We start from the raw sequence: 10,616 nt of genomic DNA, 5'->3' as shown, positions 1-10,616 counted from the left end.
CGAAACCTGATGGCAGAAGGCGCAGAGACGCGCCCTTGGTCGGAGAGTGAACAGCAGCAGAGCACAATCCCCTTCCCGATTCCCCACCTACAGCTGATTCTGTGCAGGAAAAACAGCGCGGGATCCAAAGGCCGGCCTGTAAACAAGGGCCGGGGCCGTGAGGGGGACAGGTTGCCATGACACGTTGCCAAGACGACCCGTCCCGCGCGCCTCTCGCGAGAACAGGAGTTCCCGCCTCTCTGGCGCGGGCGGACGCCCTTCCCATTGGCTGGCCGCTGCGGGGCGGGCGCGTTCCCCATTGGCCGAGCGCTGCGGGGTGCGGCGGTGCCACGGGCGCTGATTGGCGGCTGGGCGTGCCGAGGCCACGAGCGCGGTCAACATGGCGGTGCCGGCGCGGCGGAGCGTCGTGTTCGTGACAGGCAACGCCAAGAAACTGGAGGAGGTGAGGGCGGCGGGACCGGGCACTCAGCGGGTTTGCCTCTATCCCTCCCTCCCTTTTCACCCCCTTCTCTCTGCGCAGGTCACGCAGATCCTCGGGGACTCCTCTCCGTACACGCTGGTGGCGAAGAAGATTGACCGTGAGTTGTTGGCAGGGCCTGGCGGGATGCGGCGGCTCGGCCCGGTTCGGCCCTGCTCAGCCCCGCTCCATCCCTGTGTCCGCAGTGCCCGAGTACCAGGGGGAGCCGGACGAGATCTCGGTGCAGAAGTGCCGCGAAGCCGCCCGGCAGGTCACTCGCTCCTTCCTATTCCCGGCGGGATGGGTGCGGAGGGACCCCAGACAGGGACATTGAAGCATCCAAACCCCACCTGGCCTCGCTGCTCTCCCATCACCCGGCTCTTCTGGGTGATGCTATGTCCCTCCATCATCAGGAGTTCACGGAAGCTCCTTCAGTCCAGGCGCGGTGGCTGCAGGACAAAGAGTTTTATGTCTGCTGAACATTCCAGAGCCGTCTCTGGGATAGGTGTCTTAAAAGAACCAAGTGAGGGCTGAGACTGGAGAAAAATACAGGCATGCCTGTGGAATACAGGCTTTCTCTTTCCTTGTCCACCAGAATGGCAGGGACTGTTCAGCTCTGCTCGTTTGCCTCCATACAAAACCTTCCCTGCAGTTCTTCAGCCTCTCTGGCCTGTGTGGGGAGAGTTTGGGTTTAATTATGTCTGTCGGGTGTGGTCGCCTTTGAGGTCAAATGGAAACATGGGGATGGGATACAGCACAGGAATGGGTTTGGAGGTCTAATGTCTTCCTTCTCTTGGGCTGTCACTGTAGGTTCAGGGACCTGTTATAGTAGAAGACACCTGCTTGTGCTTCAATGCCCTAGGGGGCCTTCCAGGACCCTACATGTAAGTAGGAGGGAAGCTGTTTCCCCTTTCATGTGCCAGGGTTAGAAGCACAGGCTGGCAGGGTGGGCTCCACACTCCAGGATTAGTGGGGTCAGAGAGGTGATTGCTGCTCTGTGCCCTGCTCTTCATCCTGCACCCCAGGGGCTGGACTGAACTCCTTGAGCCCTGCTGTAAATCACGGAGCAGGAATGCACAGACAGACTTGGGTTGTAGGCTCTGTGCACCAAAAAAGGCACCAAACATTTCAGCAGGACGCTGGCATGAGTGCCCCATAGGTTCTTGTAGGGACAGCTTTAATCCAGAAGATAACCCCAGGATGCAGTAAATTAAATACCCCACTGCTGTTTTGACTGTGTCCCCTTCAGCTTAAGAGGTAAGTCTGTCTTTCCTGGTAAATAGTCCAGAATGGGTGATCTTACAGCACACTGAGAGTGATTCAAAGGCCTATGAAAATGTAAGCAACAGTGTCACAAGGATGTGTGTATTTCTGAGAGCTAATAGCAAAAATTGATCTTCCCCCTTTCCTTCCTTTTCAGAAAATGGTTCCTGGAGAAACTCAAGCCAGAAGGTACTGCCCTCATTTACTGCTCTGTGTGTAACCCACTCCTTTGCCCCTGAAGTGGCTCCCTGCCCGTGCTGGGGGAGCCAACAGGTTCTGGGCCCTCCTTCCTGGGATGTTGTTTTTCTCAATAGTTTCATCCCTGCATTCCCAGACTCCTGCCTTTGCAGGCTGGTGGTAGGGCTCGTGGGAGCATCTTGTTTGTCCTCAGTGTGACCTGGAAGACCTCCTGCTCCCTGTGGCTTCAGGGCAAACCCCTCTCCAGTAATGCTCCCCTCCCCAGCTGTGCCTTGATTCTGCAGCTCAGAGTGTGACTGCAAATCCTGTGCTGGTCTCATTAGCATGAGCATTAATCACATTCAGTCACCAGGGGCTTTAGTCCTCCCTGGTGTTGCTTACTCTCCCAAATTCACAGCAGGGCTTTGGAGATGAGATCTGAGGCTCTGGCTTCAGTCACAGCAGGGATCCTGCTGAGAACATCCCAGTGCCTGAGCTCTGTCACGTCCTGTGGTGGTTGGGAATGCCATGTGGAACACTCCCCCTATCCATCCATGCCTGGGTGGGTGTGCTGTTCTCCCAGGGAGCAGCAGCACCTCCTGGGTCCCTTCTGTGTCCCTCAGGCCTGCACAAGCTGCTGGCTGGCTTTGAGGACAAGTCTGCCTACGCACTCTGCACCTTCGCCTTCAGCAGCGGCAACCCGGAGGAGCCAGTGAGGCTCTTCAAAGGCCAGACCCATGTAGGTGGGGTGTGCTGGGAAAGGCGATGTGCCGAGGGAGGAGGGCTGTGCTGAGAGTTGCATGGCAGCTCTGGCTCTGCTGAGGACAATTTTGGTGGCCTCTGGGTCGCTGAATACTGGGAACAGGCTTAGGGAGAGCACAGCTGGTGGGAGGTGGGTGCTGGGGGTGCAGCCCTTTGTTCAGTGGTGCTTCCTGGACTCTGCACGTGACCTCAGTCTCCTCAGCCCCCCATCTCCCTCTGACAGGGCTGTATTCGGGTTCTTAGCTCTGTTATTTGGAAATGTCTAAGCACTGACAGCATAGGGCAGCATGAATTTGGAGCTGCTCATGTTGGTCAGATCCTGGGGAGGAGCTGGGAAGGGCCTGTGGTGGCTGCAGTGTGAGCTATGGCTGCTGTGTCTGTGTTTGAAATAAAACTGCAAAAGAAGTGCAGTCTTCAAGGGGTTTTTTTTGTGCTTTCTCGTGGCAGGGAATGATAGTGGAGCCCAGAGGCCCTCGGGATTTTGGCTGGGATCCCTGCTTTCAGCCGGATGGCTACAACCAGACGTAAGTGGTGTTTTACCTACAGCTCTTTATGTAAAACTAACCTTGGTCAAGGGTGTCCAGGGAGAAATGTCCTCCTGGATCAGAACACGGTAGATGATGGGAAACCCCCGGATCAGGGCTTGTGTCACTACAGAGCCCCACTGAGCCAAGCAGGGAGGCAGAGGGGGAGCTCTCGGTGCTCAGGGGATGTGCTGTAGTGGCTCTGCTTTTGACACGTGTGGTTTCTGTCCCCTGCAGCTACGCTGAAATGCCCAAGGCGGTGAAGAACTCCATCTCACACCGGTACAGGGCGCTGAGCGAGCTCTCAGCCTTCTTTCTTCAGAGCGACTCGACAGAGCCCCACCCCGCTCCCAGCTAGCGCCGAGCCGTGGGCTCTCACACCCACACAGAGTTATTGGGGTCGGGAAAGACCTCTGGAGATCACCTAGTCCAACCCCCCAGAGACCAAGGCATGTCTCACACAGCTCCGGCAGAGACTCCCTCCGCTGCGGGATGTCATTAAAGCTGCTCCTTTTGAACCCACTTCTGCCTCCTTCTCCGCTCCTTCTGTTGCTTCAGCAGTGCCGCCCAGCCCAGCGAGTGTGGGCTGTTAAAGCTGCGCGGTTGTGATTCGGGGGCGGCTTTGGACCGGAACCGGCACCGGGAACGGGAACGGGACCGGGACCGGGCGGGGGCGCGCCGGGGCTCCTGCGCGCTCCCGCTGGCCAATGGGGAGCGGCAGGGGAGGAGCCAGCCAATGGGGGGGCTGCCGTGGCGGAGCCAGCCAATGGGGAGCGGGCGCGCCGCGCCGCGCAGCCGGAAGCGGTCAGCGCGGGGAGCACGTGGGGCCGCGGCGGCGGCGGCGGGAGCGGGGCACCGCACGGTCCAGTCCGGCCCGGCCCGGCCATGGAGCTGCTGCCCCGCAGCCCCGCCGAGTTCGGCTCCGCACGCTACTGGGAGCGCTTCTTCCGCCAGCGCGGGCAGCGGCCCTTCGAGTGGTACGGGGCCTTCCCAGAGCTCTGCCCCGTTCTTTACAAGTATGTGCGGCCCCGCGATAAGGTGAGCCCCGGCTGGTACTCAGCGCTGTGTCCCCTCCGGGCTCCTCCTGGGCGGCGAGCTCTGAGGTTGTTTTGCCTGGAGGAGGCTCAGGAGTGACCTTACTCCTCTCTACAGCTCCCTGAACGGAAGCTGTAGCCAGCTGGGGATCGGCTTCTTCTCCCAGGCAACCAGCAACAGGATGAAAGGACATAGTCTTAAGCTGTGCCAGGGAGGGTTTAACGTAGTCATTCGGAGGACGAATTTCTTTAGAGAAAGGGCGCTTAGACATCGGGACGGACTGCCTAGAGAGAGGTGGTGGAGCCATTGTCCCTGGAGATGTTTAAGGAAAAACTGGATGTGGCACTCAGTGCCGTGGTCTGGTTGGCATGGTGGTGTTTGGTCATAGCCTGGATTCCGTGTTCTCAGAGGGCTTTTCCAATCTAGTTGGTTCTCTGTGCGAGGTCTGACACAGATAATGTGAAGCCCCCAGTGTGCCTTAGCAAGAGGACAGGGTGGCCCTGTTCTGAGGAGCTGCGGGGATTGAAACACCGGGGTTACTCTCAAAAAACATGCAGCAGATGCGTCACTTCTCTGCCTATGGGACTTTTCTCTGTGGACACGTTATCTTAGGCCGTGGAGAGTGAGTTTGCAGGCCTTGAGGGTGTAGATTTCACAGAGGGCTCCAAACACGTCGGTATTTGCTCCTAAAATGAGGGGGTTGTTTCCAGGGTGTTCTCACCATCACGCTGCTCTCGTGTTGCTGCCCAGGTTCTCGTGGTGGGCTGTGGGAACTCGGAGCTGAGCGAGCAGATGTATGACATGGGCATGTGCGAGGACATCGTCAACATCGACATCAGCGACGCCGTCATCCGCCAGATGCGGGAGCGCAGCGCCAGCACCAGGCCCAAGATGAGCTACCTGCTGATGGACATGCTCCAGATGGACTTCCCTGATGCCCACTTCCAGGTGGTCCTGGACAAAGGCACGCTGGATGCCCTCCTGACCGATGAAGAGGAGGCCACTTTAGCCAAAGTGGACCAGATGTTCGCTGAGATCAGCCGGGTGCTGCAGGTAGGAGGGCGCTACCTCTGCGTCTCCTTGGCTCAAGCCCACGTGCTAAAGAAAGCCGTGGAATACTTCTCCCGGGAAGGCTGGGTCGTGCGTGTCCACCAGGTGGCCAGCAGTGGGGACAAGCAGCAGTTTGTCCTGCCGGTCTTTGTGTATGTCATGACCAAGTTCAGGAAGATCCCTGGCTCAGCAGCACAGATCCTGGAGATCTGTCCCGAGGAGCAGGACAAGCCGATGCGGGTGGAGAGCGCCGAGCGGCTGGTGGCAGCAGTGAAGGACAGGCAGCATTATGCCCTGCTCTGCAGCCAGATAAGCAAAACCCCCTGCAGGGAGCAGGTTTCCTTGGATCTGTGTGACAAGGAGAGTGGGAAGCCTCGCTACACGCTGCATGTGGTTGACAGCCCCTCTGTGAAACCTTCCCGGGACAATCATTTTGCCATCTTCATCAGTGAGTACAGCCTGGCCAGGCTGCTGTCAGGTGGTTGCCCTGGCCAGGAGCTGCAAAACAGCCAGCCCTTCAGGGCCTGTGGCGTCTGGGACTGGAGAGGGAAATAACTCACCTGTGTGGGGTTGGGTTGATGTTTTAGTCCAGGCTTGGCAGTGGGATATGTGCTTGCCTGGTGAGATCTGGCACAGAGCTTGTTGGGCTCGTTGCCTACCCTGCCTCCAAGGCGGGGATTCCTGCTTGGATGCTGGTGACAGTCAGGTTAGCACATTGCAGCTGGGAAGGCATTGCTGCTCTGTCTGGATGACCTGGCTTGCAGGGCTGGAGCTGCACCACAGAGATGTGTCGGCCTCTGCCAGCAGCACCATTCCCTTCCTGCATGCCTGCAAAGCTGGGGCTTAGCACAGCCTGGAGACAGGTCAGGAGCCTGTTAGACACCCCCTTCTAATGAGATGTAGCTTTTCCAGCTTCTTGCATGAGCCTGCCTAAAACAGGGGAGATCCCAGCTCTCCTGATGGTCGCAGTGCACGGCTCTAGCCAAGCAGCCATACCTCCCTTAAATGTTTTTGCCATTTCATTCCCTGTGGCTCCTCCCTTGGAGGCTGGAGAGCCAGGAGCGGCGCAGGTTGATGGCAGCCCCTTGTGCAGTCCCACAGGGCAGAGAAACCGAGTGGCTCTTTGGGACGGAGGAGGGGCGGAGGCAGCTGGCGGCCAGCGCGGGCTTCGTGCGCCTGCTCACGGTGGCCCTGCACAGGGAGCAGCACTACGAGGGCATGGCCGGCATCCAGGCAGAGCTGTCGGGGAAGGTGATGGAGCTGGCCCCCCCGGGCCTCCCTGCCCGCCAGCAGGTGAGCCCCCACTGCCCAGCCCCAAAACAGGGCCAGGCTTGCTCTCTGCCAGCAGGGAAACCCTCTTCTCCAAGAGAGACCAAGCTGCAAGGTGTGAGCTGGATGCTGTGGTGGGCAGGAGATGGGCCTCAGGTGCAGCTTCTCTTGGTTTTCCCTCCAGCTGTCTGCCTGTGCTTGGAGGCAGGATTTGAGGTGCTTGTGTGGTAGGATTCAGTACAAAGTCCTTGCCCTCCAAAATGCATCCCCAAGAAAAGCAGAGATCCAGAAACCCTGAAAGCATCCTGTCTTAATCCTGGCTTTAACTTCTGTTCCTTCTGTCTTCTCCTTCCTGCCCCAACTGCACACATCTGAGATCTTTCAGAAAATCTTTCTGTGTTTGCTCCCTGAGTGAATCTAGTGCATATTCCCAGCTCTCCTGTGGCATCCCACTGTTTGCTTCATCCTGGCTCTGTAGCCATAGTCAAGACAGTGGGAATGCCAAGCTCTCTTCCTGCAGCCTTTTCTCCTTCAGAGCAGCCCCTGTCCTCCCTGCAGGTGCCCTTCCTGTCCGTGGGAGGGGACATCGGGGTGCGGGCAGTGCAGCACCGTGGCAGCAGCCCCCTGAGCGGGGACTTCGTGGTGGAGGACGTCAGGGGAGATGGCACCTGCTACTTCCGCCGCCTCATCTTCCTCCAGAACAGGAACGTGGTGCAGTCAGAGGCTCGGCTCTTGGCCCCCACACCTCTCCCAGGTACGTGGAGCAGGGGCCAAGGCTGGTTTTTTGGGGTGGCAGAGAGTGAGAGCAATACAGGAAGAGGGTAGAAGTCCTGCTGGGACCTGTCTCTCTTGTCCCAGAGCATCTCTGGGAGTGTTTTTACACTGTGGATGGGACAGGGCTGGGGGTGTCTGGTCTCCAGAAAGCACCTCCATCTCCCCCCTTGCCTTACTGGCTGGTGTCTCCTGTGATTCAGGCCAGAAGAAGAGGAGGAAGGACAAGAAGAAACCCACCCCCGCTGAGCCACCTGGAGCCATCGACAAGAGCTACCTGTGCTGTGAGCACCACAAGGCCATGGTTGCGGGGCTCTGCCTGCTGGGGGGCCCCGACGCCCTCCCAGGTGACGAGGCCAGCAGTGGGAGGCTGTGCTGGGGGCAGGTGTCCCGTGTGCCCTTCCCAAAGCGGTTTGGGGACGATGGGTGGGACGAGCAGTGGCATTGTGGCGTGCTGGTGGCTCACTGGGTGCTCTGGGTTGGCAGGAGAGCTGGCAGTGCTGGTGGTGGGGCTCGGCGGGGGCAGCCTGCCCCTCTTCGTCCACGATTACTTCTCTCAGGCCCGCGTGGCCGTGGTGGAGATCGACCCCTCCATGCTGGAAGTGGCCACGCGCTGGTTCGGTTTCTCCCAGGGTGACAGGATGCAAGTGCACGTCTGTGATGGCCTGGACTACGTGGCCAAGCTGGCAGCTGAAGGTACCAACCATCTCACGGAGCATTTCAGGTGCCCCATTGAGCCCAGTGGGTGCCACGCTGGGTGGGTAGCAAAGTCCTGGGCTGTTGTCACCACCTGCTTCCTCTCCCTGCTATGTGTCACAATCTCCAGCCTCACTAGGTGCCTGCAGCTCACAGCCTGTCCTTGAGATTTGTTGCCTCCCCCAGCACCTAGGGCTTGTAAAGAGAAACCCCAGCAGAGAAAACACCCATAACATGGCAGAAAGGCTTTCCCACGTGTGTAGCTCACCTCTGTCCCATAGGATAACAGCTGTCTGTGCTTTGTCCTGCAGCACCAGCCCAGTATGATGCCATCATGTTTGATGTGGACAGCAAAGACCTCACGGTGGGGATGAGCTGCCCGCCCCCAGCCTTTGTGGAAAAGCCCTTTCTGCAGAAAGTTAAAACCATCCTCAAGCCAGAAGGTAGGAGGGGAGATCTGGCCATGTCCCCATAGCCAGGCTGGTTGTCTGTGGAGCTGGGGCTGTGTCACCATTTCTCAGCCTGGAGAATAGTGGCCACAGCCAGGGTTGCTGCCTGGCATCCCCTTTTCCTGGTGGGTCCTGCATCTGGGTGTTTTTTAGTAGGCACTGTTGCAGAAACTCAGGACTTCTGAACAACTAACCGATGTGATTGTGCAGAAGCCACTTCACTGTTCACGTTATGCTCTACTTACACATTCTAAAACTACTGTCCATGCAATCACCCATTACTTGATTGGTGCCTCTGTCTTGTCCACGAGCTCTGCATGCACCTTTCAGGAAATGATTGGTTACAATCCAGTGCTTCACCACCCTTCTTTATCTAATTCTTACAGTCTTGGTATTCTGTTTTTCAGCCTCTTCTTTCCCAATTTAGCACAATTTATGTTTCAGTAACCTTGACTAATTCCAGAGTATTTGATGAGAATAACTAAGGATGGTTTGGCTGGAGCACTGTGGCCTAAGCTGTTCAAATCCATTGCTGCACACTATGACAGCAGGATGGAGAGGATGGCCTGCAACACTGCTGGCTCAGGCAGGCTGAGACCTCCCGGGGGGGCCAGCAGAATTTTCTGGAAGCAGAAGGTGTAGGCAGTACCTGAGAACAGATTTTCTGGCCACCCATGAACCATGTGGCCGGGGGCACTGGGGAGATGTTTTCACCAGGGTGGCAGTGATGCCTAGAGGAGCTGGAACAGAGGCTAGACAGAGTTAAGAGGAATAAAATGGATATTTATTGAGGGGCCTTCAAAGGCCACACCCTGGCAATACCAGTGCCACAGTCGTGGACCTGCCTGGATGGCTCCAAGATGGAAGCACAAGAGGGTTTGGTCACGAGATCTCACATTTTTATAGGTTTTAGTCTATTTGCATACAGAAGTCAACTGTCCAGTTAATAGCTTCAAATCATGAAGTTTCATCCTCCTTGCTTGCTTGCTTGCCTGCCCTCTTCTTTTCACGTTGTTTATGCTCAGGGCCTGAAGTTTGAAGAGCTTGTCTTCGAGTCCCGAGCTGGAATAGCTGTTTTATCTTCACCAGTTGCAAAAAGATCCTAGTAACCCTTAATATAAAACTAAAATCTGCACACCCAAGCAGAACAGGCACCAATTTCAGCAGGGTAGGGTACCCAGGCTGCTCCTAACTCCCCTCCCTCTTGCAGGAGTCTTCGTGCTGAACCTGGTGTGCCGCGACGCGGGGCTGAAGGAATCCGTGCTGGCCGCCCTCAGGGACATCTTCCCGCTGCTCTACGCCCGCAGCATCCAGGGGGAGGTCAACGAGATCCTGTGGTGCCAGGCGGGCCCTGCAGGCCGGCACGGCCCCGCTGAGCTGGGGGCGCGGGCCCGGGCGCTGGAGGAGGCCCTGCGGCAGCCGGGCCGGCCCTGGGACAGCTCCTGGGCCCTGGCAGACATGCTGCAGGCTGTGCACATCCTCTGAGAACAGCTCCTGGGCCCTGGCAGACATGCTGCAGGCCGTGCACATCCTCTGAGAACAGCTCCTGGGCCCTGGCAGACATGCTGCAGGCTGTGCACATCCTCTGAGAACAGCTCCTGGGCCCTGGCAGACATGCTGCAGGCCGTGCACATCCTCTGAGAACAGCTCCTGGGCCCTGGCAGACATGCTGCAGGCCATGCACATCCTCTGAGAACAGCTCCTGGGCCCTGGCAGACATGCTGCAGGCCGTGCACATCCTCTGAGAACAGCTCCTGGGCCCTGGCAGACATGCAGCCGGTCATGGGGCTCTTCTGCTGCTCCACCCACACCAGGGTGCTCCCAGTGCTGGCCTGGGTGTGCTGGAGAGGTGGGAGAGGCCCGGGAAGGTGGTTCCTGCAGGTGGGGTGAGGTGAGGAAGGTGCTGTGGGACGGGCAGGACTGTGGGTTTGGGTCTGTCCTCGTTGCTTTCCCACTTTGGGAAGAACATCCCTGCGACTCTCCTTCCCTCTCTCCCGTCCCTCTGGCTCTCTCTTCCCTTCAGCACAGCTCTTTTTGTTCTGATGGTGCCTCTCCAGCATCCAGCAGCCCCAGTCCTGCTCCAGGCCTGCTTGTGGATGTGTGTGGATGGGCTTCGAGCTGTGAGAATAAAAGTGCTCAGGGGTGCTCTGAGGCCCTTTGTAA

At 58.0% G+C, this 10,616-nt stretch overlaps 2 protein-coding genes across 2 annotated transcripts; both read left to right on the top strand.

Moving 5' to 3' along the window:
• Positions 1-296: 296 nt before the first annotated feature.
• On the top strand, positions 297-3,705 carry ITPA (inosine triphosphatase). The gene is made up of 8 exons (XM_014874804.2): positions 297-442; positions 521-578; positions 664-728; positions 1,268-1,341; positions 1,878-1,909; positions 2,521-2,636; positions 3,107-3,183; positions 3,421-3,705. The coding sequence occupies exons 1-8, from the start codon at positions 380-382 to the stop codon at positions 3,539-3,541; spliced, it is 606 nt and encodes a 201-aa protein (XP_014730290.2). The 5' UTR covers positions 297-379; the 3' UTR covers positions 3,542-3,705.
• A 334-nt stretch (positions 3,706-4,039) lies between these two features.
• METTL13 (methyltransferase 13, eEF1A N-terminus and K55) lies at positions 4,040-10,616 on the top strand. The gene is made up of 8 exons (XM_088170266.1): positions 4,040-4,221; positions 4,969-5,716; positions 6,362-6,561; positions 7,096-7,291; positions 7,512-7,655; positions 7,795-8,004; positions 8,316-8,447; positions 9,664-10,616. The coding sequence occupies exons 1-8, from the start codon at positions 4,069-4,071 to the stop codon at positions 9,936-9,938; spliced, it is 2,058 nt and encodes a 685-aa protein (XP_088026392.1). The 5' UTR covers positions 4,040-4,068; the 3' UTR covers positions 9,939-10,616.

This window comes from Sturnus vulgaris, chromosome 9 (assembly GCF_052056855.1).
Source record: "Sturnus vulgaris isolate bStuVul1 chromosome 9, bStuVul1.hap1, whole genome shotgun sequence".
NCBI classification, from domain to species: Eukaryota; Metazoa; Chordata; class Aves; order Passeriformes; family Sturnidae; genus Sturnus; species Sturnus vulgaris.
The sequence above is the reverse complement of the archived record's forward strand: the minus strand, read 5'-3'. Positions and strand labels throughout refer to the sequence as shown.

What these genes read in the sequence shown, in the direction of transcription:
- METTL13 (XM_088170266.1), top strand. Translation starts at nt 4,069, where the DNA reads ATGGAGCTGCTGCCCCGCAGCCCCGCCGAGTTCGGCTCCGCACGCTAC. An exon ending in ATGTGCGGCCCCGCGATAAG is followed by an intron (nt 4,222 to 4,968) that starts GTGAGCCCCGGC and finishes GTTGCTGCCCAG; the next exon opens with GTTCTCGTGGTGGGCTGTGG. An exon ending in GGGCCCCGACGCCCTCCCAG is followed by an intron (nt 7,656 to 7,794) that starts GTGACGAGGCCA and finishes CTGGGTTGGCAG; the next exon opens with GAGAGCTGGCAGTGCTGGTG.
- ITPA (XM_014874804.2), top strand. Translation starts at nt 380, where the DNA reads ATGGCGGTGCCGGCGCGGCGGAGCGTCGTGTTCGTGACAGGCAACGCC. An exon ending in GCCGCGAAGCCGCCCGGCAG is followed by an intron (nt 729 to 1,267) that starts GTCACTCGCTCC and finishes CTGTCACTGTAG; the next exon opens with GTTCAGGGACCTGTTATAGT. An exon ending in CCGGATGGCTACAACCAGAC is followed by an intron (nt 3,184 to 3,420) that starts GTAAGTGGTGTT and finishes TGTCCCCTGCAG; the next exon opens with CTACGCTGAAATGCCCAAGG.